At 38.5% G+C, this 19,473-nt stretch overlaps 1 protein-coding gene across 4 annotated transcripts in view; it reads right to left on the bottom strand.

The window, feature by feature from the left end:
• Positions 1-19,473, bottom strand: part of M7bp (Myosin-7a binding protein) — a 103,876-nt gene that overhangs the window by 47,207 nt on the left and 37,196 nt on the right. For all 4 annotated transcript variants that reach the window (XM_064043474.1, XM_064043475.1, XM_049836349.2 and 1 more), the window contains exon 4: positions 17,688-17,843. In XM_064043474.1, the coding sequence (XP_063899544.1) occupies positions 17,688-17,843 (156 nt within the window). The remainder of the gene's footprint in view (positions 1-17,687; positions 17,844-19,473) is intronic.

The raw sequence follows: 19,473 nt of genomic DNA, 5'->3' as shown, positions 1-19,473 counted from the left end.
AGGAGGAAGTTTTGTTTTTTATGGATTATATTTACTTAGGTATATATTGAGACTATTTCTTGAATACACACGATTATAATAAGGTTAAGCAACGCTTGGACGAGATGGATGGGTGTCCATCTTGTCATGACGAGTATCTATGGATGTTCAGAAGGCACTTTAAATGAGGGTTTTTGAAATTTTTTCTGCCACCGGGTGGCGCCACGTATGCGTCTGGTCCAAACAGCTGTCAAATAGTATGGAATTGTAGGTGCCGAACTTATTGTTTATTGAAATTCTGTTATATTGGAAGTGTTATTGATTTTATTATGGACTACGGTCAGAATAAGGTTTCCGAACTAAAAATTGAGCTAAGAGAGAGGGTGCAAAAGTCACTGGTACTAAGGAAAAGCTTGTTGAAAATTTTTTTAACACAATATGATTTAGTTTTTTTTATTTACTCAACCGCAATAGTAAAACAATAATGCAGTGCTTTAATTATAAAATAAAAAAAAACACTAAAATCGTTCACTATTCATAGTAAAGATCAGCACTTTGACAGTTACCTGGACCTGACGACTCGGTGCTGCCACCTGGTGGACGCCATTTTAGAAAACCCTCATTGTGGGGTCCTGGCTGTCATTTAAACATTTTAGAAGCTGGTAATCTGACAACGAGTTAATAAGGTGTGAGGAGTTGCTCGGATAACAAAGCTGAAGAGATCAGACAGGTAAGGTAAGACTTTAAGCCGAACTCAACATAACTGAGAATAATCTAAAAAGACTTCTCTAAAAGTCTTTTCTATGATTTTTGCAACAAATTAATTGCGGAAAAAATCCTAGCTGTACTTAACCACCATTGGCCTTCCATAAAATGTAATAGCTATACTAATATTTTATATCTTTATTTATAGTTGTAAAGCCTTGAATACAAGAGAGTACCTAACATCTAATGTCCGATACTGTTTGATACATAAAGGTTAATGTTAATCGTTACAGCCTAGTTGTTATACCTCTTTGGTGGTTTACAGTTGCTTATGGTCTTAGTGTGGAGCCACGAAGAGCGCTGTGGTATAAAGTTATGACTACTAGTAGGTACTAACTTTTTATATTAAAGAATAGGAAGCAGAAGAAATCATGAATTTATTATATGCTAAAGAAGCCTTATTTATAAAAACTTTGTATTTTTTACGTAATATTTCATGTAATTCAAACCTCGAGTTATTAAACTAAAAGTTACGTGAGTTTTGTGGCTCCAAAAATTCGCATAATTTTTCAATTTTGACATGTTAAACAATAAGTTAGGATGTTATTCGTGGAACGAAATTTTAATAGCCGTAATGTAGTATAATTGTAGTTTAACACGATTTGCATGTGGGACAAAGAAAGAAGCCTATGTAATGACGTCAGTCAGAGAAGTAATATGTCCAGCTACTATAAATGATGATCCATATAATTCCCAACTTGCTCCCAGTTAATATCCTTAAGATATGTCTTCTTAAGAATGTCATAAATGCAAAATCTTAGCACTCTTCTGTCGTGTTGGATTGCCGTCCCATCGGCCTATGAGAGTGAAGGAATAGTGAGTGAGTATACCTGTGTCTGCGCAGTAGGCTGTCTGATCTTGTTATATGAGAACAGCTGCCGTGGTCGATAAATCGGCTAGATGGACATCATCATCATCAAATGCAAAAGTAACTTTGTCTGTCTGTTCGGCTATTACGTCAAAAGTATTGAAGTGATTTAAACAGACATCCTGAGAAAGAGCTTAAGCGACTTTACCAGTTGCAGGTGCAACCATGGAAAACAGCTAGTAAGTTACAAATAACAATTTAAACCTGAACAATTGAAGGAAATTTTATACAATCACTTTTAATATTATGATATAGCAAGATTCTCTCAACTACACACATTACAATCCAGTTGACTACTTAGTAGGAAGATTAGCCTGCAATTTGTCGACCTTCGCGGCATCTCTGCCATTGAAACTCGTAAGATCTGTAATGATGGCTGAATTACAGCTGAAAACATGTATTATGGAGCTACGAGCTAAGTTATTGTTGATAAAATTAGTTTACTATTTCTACTGCTTTGCTTACTTACAAGATCCTCTTACAAGAATGGTGATGAGGCGTGTAAATAGCCTCATCATGGAAAAATAATAAAAAATTAAATTAATGTAATTGGGAGAAATTTAAAAGGTTGAATGAAGAAAGAAAAGAGAAATGCGGGAGCGGTGATTTCAAATCTTGAAAATCGAATGCGGGGAAACAATATGGCGGTGAAACCTAAATCGTATTTCAATTAAATCCCTGCTGATGATATTCCTTTAGACACCAATACCCACTACAACTATTTGCAGCAATAAAGCCCACGTACCTTGTGAATCCAGGGACCTCACTTAGAACCAGCGAGAGGTGAAGAGGCCTCGTTCCAGGGCGCGTGGTCGCGGTAAGGGCTGCCGGCCGGCGAGCTAAATCTAGGTTCATCCACCGGTGGACTGGTTAAAACTCGTGAAATCAGCACTGCACTATAAGTCCGCAATGTCTTCTAGCAGCAGGTTCAATTATTACACGAGAATCTTCAGGAAATCACATATAGGGAAATAATGACGCGGAGCGGTGTGTATTCGACACAATGGCGGCGGGAGAAGGACAACATGCGTCCTTGGCGGTGGCCAAACGCAACTGCTAGCTTGATGCGAGCGTCCTCTAGAACACTCGATACGAACCAATGGGCGCTGCGGTAGCTAGTATTGTCGTTCGGATATCATCATCAGAGACTCAATTGGGTTATTATAAATATGAAAATAATTGAAACAAAGTTTTAAGTTGCGGGAAAAATAAATTATGTATTTAATTTATTATTGAATAAATATTCGCATTGAAAAAAGACATTGACGCTTCACCATGCTCCCCGCCTTGGAAGGACGCAAGTTCTTTCAAAGGGAAAGGTGAAAATTATAAAGATCTACTAACGTAAGTCATGATCAGCCTAAGTCTTATGACTGAACGCGGAGAAGAAATGAAAATATTTAAAAGAGACTAATCCTAATCCTTAAACTATGAGTATTCGTTAACTTAAATTTTATTGCGTTGGGATAGGATATAGTTTCGTGACGGAGCGTTTAAAATTACCGAACTTCGTCCTCACCATTGCAACGCGAATGACATTGTCGGCACCTTTGTAAACCTCAGTTATAACTCCTAATGGCCAACTCAATGGAGGAGAATTATCCTGTCCCACGAGCACGACAGTTCCTACTTCTACGGGCTTGGCCGCGGTTGCCCACTTTTGCCTTACTTGCAGCGTATGCAGGTACTCTAAGTGCCATTTCTTCCAGAAAGATTGGACCATACTATCTAACAACTGTTTACGTTGGGAAAGATTTAAGCGCTGACCAGACAGATCGGCTGCCGGCAAGTACTGCAATGGGGTGGACATCAAAAAATGAGCGGGAGTTATAACTTCCGGATGCGGGTCAGACGACAACACGCTCAGAGGGCGTGAGTTCATAATGCACTCTATTTGAATGAGTACAGTCTGTAACTCTTCATAAGTAAGAAGTTGATCTCCAATCACACGATAGAGATGCGTTTTAATGTTTTATGTTCGCTTCCCACATGCCGCCAAAATGTGGGGAGCGTGGTGGAATCATCTTCCACTTAATGCGGCGGGTTAATAACTCGTTTAAAAGAGATGAATTGAGGTTTGACTTCATTAAGAAATTATAAAGTTCGTCTAGTTGGGCTTTAGCACCAACGAAGTTGGTAGCGTTATCCGAATAAAGACACGATACTGGCCCTCGACGTGAGATAAAACGTTTAAATGCGGCTAAAAAGGCGTCGGTAGTAAGTTCAGAGACTAACTCTACATGTACCGCTTTGGTTACCAAACACACAAACAAACAGACGTAAGCTTTCTGAGCGTGCTGACCTCTGCGACGAGTGAGAGTTATGCGGATGGGACCAGCATAATCCACCCCAGTATGGACAAATGCCTTTGATTCCGAGACTCGGTATTCAGGAAGGTCCGCCATCACTGGAGTAGGATGCGTCGGACTAACCCTAAAGCATGTGTTGCATTGTCTTAACTTAGACCTAATGACAGTCCTGGCATCTAGTATCCAAAATCGCTGCCGTAAAATAGACATAAGTAGCCCTGGTCCAGTGTGACAATTCATCACATGGTAATGATGAATTATCAGATCTACAATCGGATCATGTTTAGGAAGTAAAAAAGGATGCTTGGCATCATAAGGAAGGTATGACTTTGAAAGTCTTCCCCCAATGCGTAATATACCTTCTTCATCGAAGAAGACAGACAAACTTCTAAGTTTCTTGGGTAAAAGTTTACCACATTTAATGAGCTTAATGTCATCTGCGAAATGGACAGATTGCACGGCACGGATTATAACCATTTCCGCGGCTGCCAACCCCTGTGGTGACCGAGGTTCACAATGAATCTTTGGTCTAGCGAATTTAAGTATATAAGAAACGATGCGCAACAGTCTATCCCATGAAGAGGTGCGCTGCGCGAGTTTACAAAGAAGAGGAACTTCTACTTGCGTGGTGACAGCTAAAACGTTTGTCTTATGCTCGGGGAGTTCCACACAGCCAGTGGGACAGAAAGGTTTGACCGGCCAATCCTCAGGAGCACAACGAAGCCAAGAAGGGCCGTTCCACCAAAGCTCATGGGACACCAACTGGGAAGGAAGTAGGCCACGGGATAGGCAGTCGCTCGGATTCTCAACACCTGCCACATGGTAAAAATACTGAGAACCCAAGTTTTCCTGACATTGAGCGACTCTATTGCTGACAAAGACTGACCAGCGATGCGGAGATGAATGAATCCACGATAAGGCTATCGTGGAGTCTGAAAAGGCATAAATCCCTTCAATTGTAACACGTGAAGCATAAGTATCACGAACAGCCTTCACCATCCTCGACATGAGCACGGCGGCGCACAGCTCGAGACGTGCAAGAGTGGTCACCTTGGTAGGTGAAACCTTTGACTTCGCACAAAGTAAGCGAACTATTATCCCGGACGGACTGATAGAATGTATATAAATAACACAACCGTACCCAGCCATACTGGCATCAGCGAATGCGACTATACGAACAGAACAATCATCGGTAACACCCACATGACGTGCTATCCGCAAGGAATCCAACAAGGGAAACTCCTGCATGAGAAGCGAAAACGTTGAACTATTTCGTCAGGAGCGACATCATCCCAACCGATATTGCTCAACCATAACTCTTTGATAAGCAACTTGGCGTAAAAGATCACGGGAGCAACTAGACCGAGAACATCAAATAAGCGGGCCACTATCGAGAGTATATTTCTCTTAGTACATTTCTCGGCCACTCGAGCGGTCGTGAAGAAGAACTTATCCTGCGAAGGCTCCCATGAAAGACCTAAAACCCTGGACACATCATTCCCTTCATGAAAATCAAGCGACTTACGATGTGAATCAGGAAGACTGTTTAAAAGCGCGGGTGAATTGCTACACCATTTTACAAGGTCAAAATCACCCGACTTAAACATTTTTATGAGATCATGCGATATGCGGATAGCGTTCTCTTCATTATTCACCGAGTAGACCAGGTCATCCATATAGGCTGGTCTCAGCTACTTTAGCAGCTTCGGGATAATGCGGACTGTCCGAGGCCAGCTGTCGCACAGTGCGCATAGCTATGAAAGGACTCGACTTAAGTCCGAAAGGTAAGCGGTTAAAAGCGAATGTTAACAAAGGTTCGTTCTCATTGAATCGAAACAAGATGCGTAGGTATTTTCGCTGCGCAACAGGTACGCAGATTCGTAAATACATCTGTCTAATATCAGAATTTATAGCGATAGGAAATAATCTAAAATTGATTAAAAGAAGAAACAGATCCGTTTGTAAATTCGGACCAATATGGAGTACATCATTTAAAGATAAACCAGTATGCGTCCTAGCACTCGCATCCAATACAATGCGCGGCATCGGTTTGTCTGGCCGAACGACAGCGTGATGAGGGATGTAGTACCCGTCATCCGAAATGTCTGACTCATCGACTTGACTTAAGTATCCATTATCTATGTACTCTTGGATCACTGCGTTATAGTTTTCCCTCAACGTCGGTGATTGGCGGAGTTTTTTCTCCAGCGCAACCAGTCGACGGTACGCGGCGGTGCGGGAGTTACCTAACTCAGCGGGATCCTTACTGAAAGGTAACGCGACAGTGTACCGGCCCGAATCGTCACGTGACACGGTCGAGGAAAAAATATTCTCACATTCGGTTTCCTCAGGAGATAAAAAGCGTTTACCTTCAACCTCTTCCATTTCCCAGAACCTTTGTAATAAATTATCAAGGGCTAACGTTGTGTAAGAAACGCTAGGTAGCTTTAAATTATCTTTACTATGCGGAAAATCACCCATAAGGACATACCCGAATGTCGTTAACAATGCGGGAGGCGCATGTGAACCTAAGTCTACCCTATTCCCCAAATAAATATACGGAAACAGTTGAGCGCCTAACACTATGTCAATATCGCCTGGAATATTCCAGCTTAAATCAGCGAGCGGTAGCGAGTGGGAGTCCACTGAAGAATCCCACTTAATATGGTGCGAAGGTAGCTGGTCCGTAATGCACTCAACTACTAACGCGCGAATATTATATTTTTGATGCGGGTCTACGCGAGACTCGATTTCTAAGTTCACATAACCTATTATCGGCCGCGATACAGAACCAACACCTCTGACAAAAGAATTACTCAAAGGAATTATTATTAAATTGAGTTTTCTACAACAAGCGGTGGTTATTAAATTACTTTGCGAGCCATTGTCAATTAAACACCTAACTATTGTTTTATAACCCGACCTATTATTACTAGCTCGCGCGTAAACCTGCGCGGTTGATAACAGAATTGTCGACTCAGCCTTCGTATCAGCTGCTAATAACGCGGCCGTATTATGATTCGGAAATGTTTTAGTAACATCACCCGAGCCACACACGGTTACCGGCGCGGGAATATCGACCTTATCGCTATAAGAATAAGAGCAAGACACAGCGGCGTGAGTCGGCGCAAGCGAAGACGCCGCGCGTGGCGAGGGGTGCGCGGAAGGCGCGCCGGACAGCGGCGCCGCCAGAGCAGGCGCGCCGACTACATTGCAATTCATCGATCTAACATCAGCAGTTTGCAGCGGGGAATTATTATTTTTATCAAAATGTAATAAAGTATGATGACGTTTTTTACATACTTTACAAACCGAGGTCGACTTGCATTTACTCAAACCGTGCGAAGTGCTCAGACAATTTGCGCATCCATCTTTGGATTTAATAAACTCAAACCTAGCTCTAGGAGTTAACGTGGATTGAAACTTCGCGCAGTTATACAAATTAACATGAGCGTTATCATTACAATACGCGCAACTCGAGACCGAAGTCGCTGTAGGAGCGGAACAATTAATCGATTCACTCACAACAAACGATTTCGTTTGCGTACGAGGATCGCGAGATGCGGAACCATGCGGTTTATTATAGTTATTTTTCGCGTTCGCATTCAAATGAGATAAATTCAAGCGAGCTAATATTTTTGCCTGATCCTGAACAAAGCTAATTAACAATTTAGTTGTAGGTATTTCAATATCGCGAATGGAAAGTTCAAACGATTGACCAGTCTGTGAATCTATTTTTCTCATAGCGCAATGCAAGAGAATAAAATCAGCAAGATCCGGAATACCCAGTTGTTTCAGGGCAGAAATACTTGCATTAAATGTTTCAATGAAAGAATCGAGACTATTTGCGTTATAAGAACAACATTTTAAATCAAATATATTATTCAAATAGTGTGTACCTAATGTGCGTTTATCCTGGTATTTACTAACTAAGCTGTTCCATAAGAACTGGTAGGTATCACCCGTAGGTACGATACCGGCTGTAACCTTCAACGCGTTATGTGTAAGTTTACCTACTAAGTACTGCACACGCTGCGAGTCAGTCAGCTGATCGTTGTCGTGAATATTTGACTTAAACGACTCGTAGAAAACAGGCCAATTCTCTGGTTTCCCATCGAAAGAAGGCAGTGCGATCGGGGGCAACTTTATTTTTAGCGGTTCAAAAAACGTTTTCGAATTACTACTATGTGATAACGGAGATTGACTACTATTGACTTTATTTCTAATACGCTTGATGTGGATAAACAAATCTTCAAAGGATTCTAAAGAAGCATAGTCGGGACTCGAACCAGGTTTCAAATTCATGTTTATTTGGTTAATTCGATCGACATAAGATTCGAATTTGTCTCGAATGTCGTCAATAGTTTCCGATTCAGTCATAAAACTTTCACTCTTTCTCGAATCGAACGACGAAATATTTTTTGATAAATCATATAATCGATTAACACGTTTGAATAATAATCCTTTCTTCTCATGAAGGATCGTTAGTAAATCTTCCGGTTTTAGTTGTTTGTCAGTCATTTTGTGAAGCTAATCTTCAAAAACAGTATAAAGAAATGCGGTAAACAAGTTACCTACAAGGCGGTTTGCAATCGTAAAACTATCTGTAGGTATTAGAATAAAAATGACTCATACGCACAAAACCGAAATGATATGTAACTACCTCCTATTGTAGGTATGTATTTGTTACAAAGGCGAAATTATAAATAAACAAAGAATGAACTTTACCAATTAATACGTAACACGTTCTATCCTGTGAGACAAATTGACAGATTTACCAAATACTTACGTAAAATCTATTGTCAAATATGTTCATACTTATTAAAGCGGAGCGATTTGTAGGCAGGTATAATTCACCAAAGTTTACGTAAATTACCTATACCTATTGTGCAATGTTACTTTATGATTTTCACCAATTATTACGTAAAAATCTAACTAATAGCGGTTCAATATCCGGCTCGAAGGACCAAAACTATGATGAGGCGTGTAAATAGCCTCATCATGGAAAAATAATAAAAAATTAAATTAATGTAATTGGGAGAAATTTAAAAGGTTGAATGAAGAAAGAAAAGAGAAATGCGGGAGCGGTGATTTCAAATCTTGAAAATCGAATGCGGGGAAACAATATGGCGGTGAAACCTAAATCGTATTTCAATTAAATCCCTGCTGATGATATTCCTTTAGACACCAATACCCACTACAACTATTTGCAGCAATAAAGCCCACGTACCTTGTGAATCCAGGGACCTCACTTAGAACCAGCGAGAGGTGAAGAGGCCTCGTTCCAGGGCGCGTGGTCGCGGTAAGGGCTGCCGGCCGGCGAGCTAAATCTAGGTTCATCCACCGGTGGACTGGTTAAAACTCGTGAAATCAGCACTGCACTATAAGTCCGCAATGTCTTCTAGCAGCAGGTTCAATTATTACACGAGAATCTTCAGGAAATCACATATAGGGAAATAATGACGCGGAGCGGTGTGTATTCGACACAATGGCGGCGGGAGAAGGACAACATGCGTCCTTGGCGGTGGCCAAACGCAACTGCTAGCTTGATGCGAGCGTCCTCTAGAACACTCGATACGAACCAATGGGCGCTGCGGTAGCTAGTATTGTCGTTCGGATATCATCATCAGAGACTCAATTGGGTTATTATAAATATGAAAATAATTGAAACAAAGTTTTAAGTTGCGGGAAAAATAAATTATGTATTTAATTTATTATTGAATAAATATTCGCATTGAAAAAAGACATTGACGCTTCACCAAATGGTGAGTACCTACCAAAATTCTTCATCTATATTTTAATTGACTCCTTGTGAGTAAGGCAATAAGCGATTACATATTTTAGCAAATACTTACATAAATAATATTGTAACAAATAAGAATGGATGTTGAGTCACTTGTACGCAAAAAATCAGAACAACAAATAAGCTACATTTTTATCCAGTTGCGGGAAGTAGTTCCCTCTGGAAGCGAATGTAAAATTAATGTTCAAAACTTTAATAATTTATAATCTGGTACCTACATAAGGCTAGGCAGAAGTTTATGATGATAGTTTTACCATCACGGCACCATAAGCCTTATCTTACGTCTTACGTATGGATATTATGTACTTTTCCGTAGTAAAATGCGCGTTCCCATGGGTTTATATAATCACCATACGTTACATACCTATGTGTCATATTGGAAAGTGATAGTTCAGATGCTGACCGCTCATTAGAATGTGCATTGATGGGGTTTACTACTATGTACTTACACACATATATGTAAGTTACCTATCTAAGTACACTAGACAAAATACGCGTGACAAAATCCATTAATGCGGAACTGGTCTAAGAACCTTTCACACTCGCGGATTTTTGTCGCACGTAACATAACCAAACGGTGAAAATCTGTCGCTCGGTTTTAAACAGCACCATTCTTTGCTCTGGTAGTTGTAAATTATTTACTATCGCCTGTATACGCTTGACACTGATCATACGAACCGAACGATAGTGTTAAAAAAACTCAAAATGGCTGATCTGAAAACGCTGTTAAACATCAATGTCATTACATTATGTTCGTATGTACATGCTGTCTTAACACTCAGCTGAACAGGGAAGACATAAAATCTCTCACATTACACATTGTGCTCGAATTCCCATAATTAGCGATAACGATGTTCTTGCCATCATTTCGTGAAAGTAGGTAATAGATAAATAGGTTTTATTAATCTTTAAGGTGCGTTTTGAGAGCTAGCTGCCGACTGCAACTGCCAGCCGCACTTGCAGCGACTGCATGAAATCTGTCGACATCTGTGGGCCACTGCACGTGCTGCTGCCGCTTCGGTCAAAAACGGTTTCATGTAAGTACGTACAAACCAGTAGTGCAGTTGCGGCCGACTTCATGCAGTCAGCAGTTGCAGTCGGCAGCTAGTATTCAAAAAGTACCTTTATACAACGTGATCCGCGTGCTAAGAAATCTTTGTTTAAAAGTGTGAGTGCATTTTGTTTAGGCTATTTTCTCAGGTTCATCATAATTCCGAAGATATTTTAGTAGATGTGAGCAGCTTTTTAAGTGCATGCATGAATTTATGAATGGATAATTCCTAGGTTGTAATTAAAAGTGACAGTCAACTTTTAGGTAGGTACGTACTTATTTATATAAAACTTTCACCCTGGTCGCCACAATTAAAAAAATACTGATGAAAGATGTTTTGTGCGTAGGAAATCAAAATATTTAATAACGTTCTTACGTTTAAGAAATTCAAAAAATGAAAATGCAAGTTTCCATCGGAATCTAGAAAGGTCAAATAAAAGCTTTCTCGCAGAAAAAGTGTTCTATTTTTCAATTCCTAACAAAAAAAAAAACTAGAAAAGGTCGTAAAATACCCAACCTAAGCCACAGAGTACAAAAACCCTTTATTTCACTACGAAGCAGATCTAGACATCCTACGCATACACTGCGTGGCAACAATAAGTGCACAGAACGGGTATTTCTTTTTTATTCCTTTTTTTTCATTTCGCGGTCCCACGGTCGGGTGGACGCAATAAAAAGCCTGAATATTAAACCATAGGCTAGCTCGGTGTCGGGAATTGTACCCCGTTTTATGGGCGATTGAGTACACTGGAGTGCAAGTAAAAGGGAACAGTATGTAGGGCAATGTGTGAGTGAGTGCGTGGTGCAGCATTTTTGTTGAGTTAATTAGGTTTCGTTGGGTGTTTAATGTAGGGATGGACTTACACTTGGGGAGCGGAAAAAGTATAGAGTGAGTGATATTGTGTAATCCATAAAGTTAGTTTATTGGTTGAAAATAATATAGCCTCTTAAACGGTAGGTATGCAATGTTTTTACCAGATAATCGATCCATAATATGCTTTTACTAAGATTTCACCTTAAGTACCCATAATGTATATTACTTATGAAAGTCTAGGAGGACAATATTTATGTTAGCACCTAAGCATAATCAGTAATTAACTGCAAACATAAGATGAAAGTAACCCTTGAGTTCTTTGGAGAAAGTAAGTTCTTTAAAGCTTGAAGAATTTTACAAATAAATATAGAAATGAAAATGATAATGGTTGAATCAAAAAATGTCATTTTAATAAGAAAAAAATGAAATTCTTGTATTTTCTAGGGCAATATTTTTTTCTTTGCAGAAAAATATTACAATATTTTATTTTTTACTGTTTCATATAGATCCTTCACAGCTGCTGACAAATTAATATATCTATTAACTACATTAAATTACATCATAAAAATAAAGCCTACATCTAGGATACCCATTTTCCAGCTCGTTCATTTTTTTCGTCCCCTAGTGTAACAACACTACCATTAAAGATTTTATTCGTGGATGTAATGATGAGTACGTCGATAGCCGCAGTATTATTCAATAGACGATCGCGCCATTTTACCGTCAAAATTTATGTATATGCTCTACATTGCTCCTTTATGGCATTGAAGCGGCAGACCGAGCAACAAAAAACGAAATGTACACTGAATTATGGTAATGGCGGTTCTAGTATTTTTAGCGCTGCGTTGGTCTTTGGTCACGTATGGGAAATGAAATCGTAAGCATAAAAAGTGAGATGAACATTTCTATATTGGCGATCAAAATCTAGAGGTATTTTCTGTGAATAACGTTGTGTAGAAAATGTCACAAATAATTAGGAAAAATAATTAGTGATAAAAGAATTAGTGTGGATGTGGTTTTGGATGTTTCACAAGTAGGTAAGTGTAGTACATAAGTACGTTAACAGATTTTTTGCAACAATTAGACTCAAAGACAATAAACTTCTGATTATAGGTGACAAAAGAAAATAATACTTTGGGCCAATTTTTCAATCGCTAGATAACTTCTATCTAAAGTTTTAGAATTGACGTTTTTACAGATTTTCGGTATAAATTACCGCCATTTTTATATGGAAACCGCCATAATTTTATTCCTCAGATAGAAGTTACCTCACTAGGCTTGTTATAAGGCTAGGCTTTATTTTATGTAAGTAATAAAATGATCAAAAATAAAACAATGCGAATCTCCTGAGTTTGTCTGCATCAGATAGAGGGCTCCCGACCTCTGCACTGCGGGCAGTATTATGCTAAGACTTTCTCATCTTATTTTGAGACTAGCTTCTGCCAGCGGTACCTACTATCCGTACCCAGATATTTATAACCTTTGTCACCTGAGAATAAAGTAGTTTCCGAACGGTGAAATAATTTTTCAAATCGGTTCAGTAGGTTCGGAATAATTAGGTTACAAAAAAATGTTTTCTTTTTATTATATTAGTATTGAAGTATAGATATAGACTAGCTTTAACAATACGTTCCATCCGGGTCCCTTGGAAAGCGCTTTCCGATCCCGGATACAATTTTTAAATCGTTTTAGTACTTTCAGAGCTTTTACAAACAAACATAAGCAAGTAAAAATTAGGAGTAAAAACCGCTTAGATACTTCTTAGAAGGTAATTATGGTCTGCTCATGTCGTTAGGTTAAGGATGCTAAGACAACCTTTGCACTATAAATTATAACTTTTTTATGAGGAAAAAAATATTAACGCTTTCGTGGGAGTTTTAGTGACGTTGGTAAATAATTAGAGGCACCGCACATAGCTTTGTTTTTTTGTTGTGTATCTTTATACATAGTTACTTACTTTGTTTTTATTAAATAAGTCTTCTACTTTTTATGATATTGGGAACTTGTTGTAAAATGACTTGCTGTTTGTAAAACGGATTTAGAAAAAGAATAAGACGTGAAGTACAAGAGTTGTTGTAAGAATAAATTAATGTTATTATTTAAGTCGGTATGATTACAATAAAGTATTTTCCGAAGCACTTTAACAAGGATCTTGAGTGACCCAAGCTGCAGTACCTTACCTACTCGAATGAAAAACCTGAACTGCCGAAAAACTGCTGAAAAGATTGTTGGGGGACCTCCTAACTAAATTAACGAATTGCACCGGAAAAGAATTCACGCACTCCACGTCCTATTATATTATACTTACGAAACGCGAGAAATACTACCCATCATAGTAGTCGAGTAAAAATACAACCAACAAAGGTTCTGACAGCCTAATGACTAATTTCACGCTTATGACTGACGCTGAATTAAAAATGATAAGTGAAAAAAATAATGACGGCAAGTGCAGCGATTATACAGAATTGCGTACAATTACAGTTTAATAGTAATTATTTTATTCTTGGCCTAATTAGGGGCATCGCGTGCATACATGGACTTACTTGCATGTACCAGTTTCGCTATGTACTTATGGGCATCCAAGTTTGTTGTTGATGCATCTTCGGAGGGTATATGTAGTGGTCTGAAGGTTAAATCTAGATGTTGTGAATTATTTAGTGAGGTTTATTACTTAGGCTTTTTCGTATTAATAAGATAGAAGATCTTGCGTGCGAGAACTTTTCAAAAAGTTAGCACCATCATGAGACCGGGAATTACCTACCTGTTAACTGGTTGTAAAGAGACAAAGAATGAGTTTACTATGTTTTTTATGTGAAGGGATTCTCAAATAAAATAAGTTTAAACAAGACTCTTAAATCACAATTTTAAATAATCTGAGTTTGAAAATGGCGTCAACTAGGTTGTGGAAAATCCTAGGTGAGGCTCCACATTAAATTTTTCGGATAAAATTAACATTATAGGTATTTGAATACCAAAACTATTGAGATGACAATAGACATTGTTCTTAAATACCATTGTTCTTCTTACATTACGGTACATCGCTTTGTTTCTGATAGATTTGTACCTACATACTTAATAGAGGACATTTTACGCTACCTACGTCAGTTATTTTTCTAAAAATATAAATTCATGACTTCATAGTTTTGGAATTTTCTATAGATCTGTTTGGCTTTTGATCGTTATTTAGTTTTATTAAACGCTTAAAATTATAAGAATTGTTTGTTCCTTGAGTTATCTTTGCTTTGGATATCTTATGCGTTGACTTGAAGTTTCCATTCTTCAACTAATCAAATAAACCTACTTGATTCATCATCATCATCATCTCAGGCATAGGACGTCCACTGCTTCCCCCTTTGATCTCCACAGATACCGGTTGGAAGCGACCTGCATCCAGCGTCTTCCGGCGACCTATTTGATTGGTTGTGCAAAATAAACAGGCGATTAGGATGCAAGTAAATACCTGCATCGAAAGTTTAAAGTACCTTCTAAATAATTAGTTAAAGTTAAATAACTTCAACAAAATAACACGTCCCTAAAATTAAATAAATTGCCAACAAAAAAAAGTAAGTAAGTATCTATACTTCAAACGTGAGGTGCAAATTGTATGCCGTATTCAAAGTCATTGCCGTATACAATGTCCCTTGATCTTCATTTCTGACCATACGTATGCAAGCAACACTTCAGTACTAATAATTATCGTTTGCAAGTTAATAGGCATGCAATGAGCATAGCTACGTAATACGAATGAAGCGTGGCGGATGCGGCCGAAGTCGCGGGTAAAGTTGCCAGTAAATAAATTCAGCATTTTTTTTATCACCAGATAACTTTTAACAAAATAATATGTTTGATATATTACAGTTTTTGTATAGAAAATATTTCAAATCACCATATTTATTCTTTATGCATGGAAAATCGGCCCTAAATGGTGTTTTCTTTGTGGTCTGTCCTCTTCTCAAATTTTCAATCACCATTCTACGGTAATTGGAATTTAGCTGAATAAGACAACACATTTTGAAAAAAATATATGTATGTTGTTGATCTTAAAAAAAATCAAGTTATTCAAAATTGATACCTTACTAGGCACTTTTCGATTGCATTACAAGAATGATGAAAATCGCAAATATTTTTCTCCATTACAAGTTGCAGTATATTTTCAAAGTTGAATGTAGCAACACCGTATGCGCAGTCGCATGCAAAGTAATGAATTAATTATTAGTTATTGCACCGGCTACATTATAATCACTATAATCACAGTCAGTTCACTTTGGGTCACTCGTAAGAAATACAGCATGAAGATTGTTTCATAAGCTTTTCTTAGAAATAAAAAATAAATGCAGTAGGTAATCAGCCGCATTATGAAACAACTTTTGTGAAAAATGCATCTTCAGCTTGGTACAGCTTTGTAAAATATTAACTTTATTCATGCATCAGCTACAATTTTGTTAAAAAAAAATTGTATGGCTCATTTGATCTCATTTGGGAGAAATCCGATAAATTATTTACATCTGCAGTGAAATTTATGTTTACAGACTTATAAACATCCGAAGCAATGAGGTTTTTGAATATCGAGAGAGGATAAAATGCAGCCTGCTTCGGTAAAATTTTCAAGTCAGGCAATGAAAAAAAATATTGTAGAACAGATATGGTTCGAGTTTTTTACCTAGACTGTGCAAAAAGGTTCTTATAAATCTATTTATAACTCTGCTGCTTTTCCATCTCGAATAACAAGTAGGTACCTACATATTTCAAATGGCTATTATTTTTCGAAAACAACTGAAGGTCATTGACTACCAAAAAAGAAGACACGGTTTTTCATATTCTCAAGGTACCAGCAATAACAACAATTATACCTACAATATTGTCATGTCTACCTTCTGAGGGGCCTCAAGCTTCAAGTTTTTGTGAAGTCAATGTAAGTTAGGTTCAAAGTTGAACACATAAAAACATACACAGTCATTCTGACGTCATACTAAGATAATATCTGACAAAGCACGTGTTTTGTTTTATATGTTCCTAGTATTTAGAAGGCTTAATAAAAGTAAAGCCACGGAGAAAGAAATAACAGCGGAATACCTATTTAAGCAGTTCCTATTTATCTTGAATTTTAATACACTGAAATATTGTACTTAGTTATTTTTTTCATGTAAGGTGTTTGTCCTGATCCATCAATTTTATCTAAAAAAAAAAAATGTTTACGATCCTTCGAGCATAAAACTTAACAGCCGGTTTTTTAAAGCTTTTTTTACCTACGTTAGTTAATTGTTGTCCAGCTTAACGCCTACAGAATGTATGTAAGCAAAATGAAAATGAAAATGTAAAAGTTTTTACAGGTGTTTTAGTTCGATAAGTTATTTTAATTTAAAATTATAAGTCATGCTTTCGTGTTGTAAAGAAAATGGACGGTGCAACGTGCATCAAAACTGAAAATCGTGCTTTTAACGATCAGGAAGTAAGTCAGAAGAAAATTCTAATTTAAGATCATGCAAACACAAAAAAAAAATATTATAGTACTTGTACATCAAAACACAAAGTTTCCTACCTTTAAGGTTAACTGTATCTTATATTTCTCACAGGATTAATCAAAATCTCTCTACATGCAACTCACAAACACAAAAAATATGAATTTAAAAGAAAATCTTTGCTAAAGTTAATATCACAGTGCATGCTATACTATATCGCTAGCTTACGTGTCAGCGCGTCTCGCAGCGCGATCGCAAGCGATGTCAGAGCGGCGCGCAGCCCCGCGTGGTATCGCTCGAACATGCGATTATCTACGCAGGTTTATATTATCGCTAACTATGTGGAACATGCATATAAAATACGAAAAAAATCACTTATGCGGAGTAACTAACAAATAGAATTTGTAGCTCTGAGTGATATTTACAACGTAACTTAAGCAGTCAGTGCACATGAAAGTAAGCTATCTCTAATAAATCCTTCAGCTTTCATATGATATCTATCATTATTTAAATTAATAATTTCTTGCTTTCAGCAAACTAATGAAACACACAACGCCATCTATTGTCGGTCAAAATAAACTAACAACATCTAAAAATTGAAAACAGCGCCATCTGTGATTTTAATAAAGAACTACTTACATGCTGGATGGTCGTACAGCGGCGTAACTCTAGTGCTCTCTAGCGGCCCGCCGGCTAACTTTGCAGAGATGGTCTCCAGGAACTCTCTGATCTTCCTTAGTTCTCCTTGAGTGGCGTTGCTCGGCCCTGGAGCGTCGAAGCCGTCGCATTCTTCGTCTTGAAAAATAATAGGAATCATGTTAAAATTATTACGGGTTAAAATCTCCAAAAGGGAAGTCAGATTCTCAGTAAAGCTAGCCTAGGCAGAAACATTTGACATCCCAAAAATTCACAGTTCGGACTTTTTAAAATAATGATATTCCTTAATAACAGCACTTATTTTGTAGCTGAAAAATTACTTATCGTTTAGCAGTTTTCAGAAAATCCAGATAAATTACAGCGGGCAAAAATCGTGACCCAGGTTCACAATCATTACGAAATACAGGTATCAGTCCAAAGTACTATAATCTTAACTTGGGTGCAGACATTAATTACAGTGGCAACTACTAGGAAATACCTACGCAATAAGTCTTAAGAAATTGTTGAGAGACTAGTTACATTTCCACACACAACATTAATGCACGCGTGTATTTCTGTGGTGTTAAGGCAAAAGGGGATGAGTCAGAAATTGTGAAAAATGAGTTAATTACACAGTTGGGTACAAAATTTTACGAACTATCATGGTAAAAAGGAGATAATTCAATATAATGTATTTTATTTCGTGAATCTCCAATAAAAAATACGAGTCTAGTCATAAATAGCAAAACCTAAAAAGTAAAAAGGAGTTTTGTCTAGTTATCTTCTTATTGCATACGTGATCCTTTACTTATAAAATTAGGTATAATGAGATAAGTCGACTTGTGCCTAAATTCATATTCGTCGTTCCGCGTTAGTTGCATTTCGCGCGCGAAGTTGACGTCTTTTTACTAGTGCAACGGTGCAAAAAATCCTAAAATTATGGTTTACGTGGGTAATTTGAGTGTTGAAACCTACAGAAATGAATAGGATTAACAAGTTCGATTTAACGTAAGTATGATGAATTTAAAACCTTTAAATTATGAGCTGATTCGGATCTGGAGGACAACCAGTATGGTTTCCGTAAAGGGCGTTCAACAGTTGACGCTATACTGCTTCCTCCACGCACACGCGTGAGGGTTCTGGCGGTCCTGGCGGAGGAAGCAGTCGACCGGGGCGAGGTGGTTTCGGCGGTGTCGCATGACATCACTAACGCGTTCAACACCCTGCCCTGGAATATCATAAAGGAGGCGCTCCGTTATCATGGAGTGCCAGGGTACCTCCGTCGCATAATCGGGGCCTATTTATCCGAAAGAGCTGTCGTGTACCTGGATCGAGAAGGATGGGTTCGTCAGAACATCTCTTCCTCAGGGGTCGGTTCTTGGCCCTCTCCTGTGGAACATTGGGTACGATTGGGTCCTGCGCGATGCGCTTCTCCACGGCGTCAGCGTGATATGCTACGCTGACGACACGCTAGTCACAGCACATGGGTAGACGTACCGGCAGGCGGCCATTAGGGCCACAGCCAGTGTCGCGCAGGTCGTGGGTAGGTCTTGGCCTCGAAGTGGCCTTGCACAAATCCGAGGCCCTTTGCTTCCATGGGCCAAGGAAGAAGCCACCTCCGGGGTCCAGTATCGTGGTGGGAGGGGTTACCATCGCTGTGGAGCCGACAATGAAATACCTGGGACTCGTTCTCGAAAGTCGTTGGGACTTCGGGCCACACTTCCAGCGGCTCGCTCCTCGGTTGTTGGTCGCAGCTTTAGCGCTCTCACGCTTGTTGCCCAACCTCAGG

Source organism: Helicoverpa armigera, chromosome 3 (genome assembly GCF_030705265.1).
Source record: "Helicoverpa armigera isolate CAAS_96S chromosome 3, ASM3070526v1, whole genome shotgun sequence".
Taxonomy (NCBI): domain Eukaryota; kingdom Metazoa; phylum Arthropoda; class Insecta; order Lepidoptera; family Noctuidae; genus Helicoverpa; species Helicoverpa armigera.
This window is presented reverse-complemented; position numbering and strand designations above follow the sequence as displayed.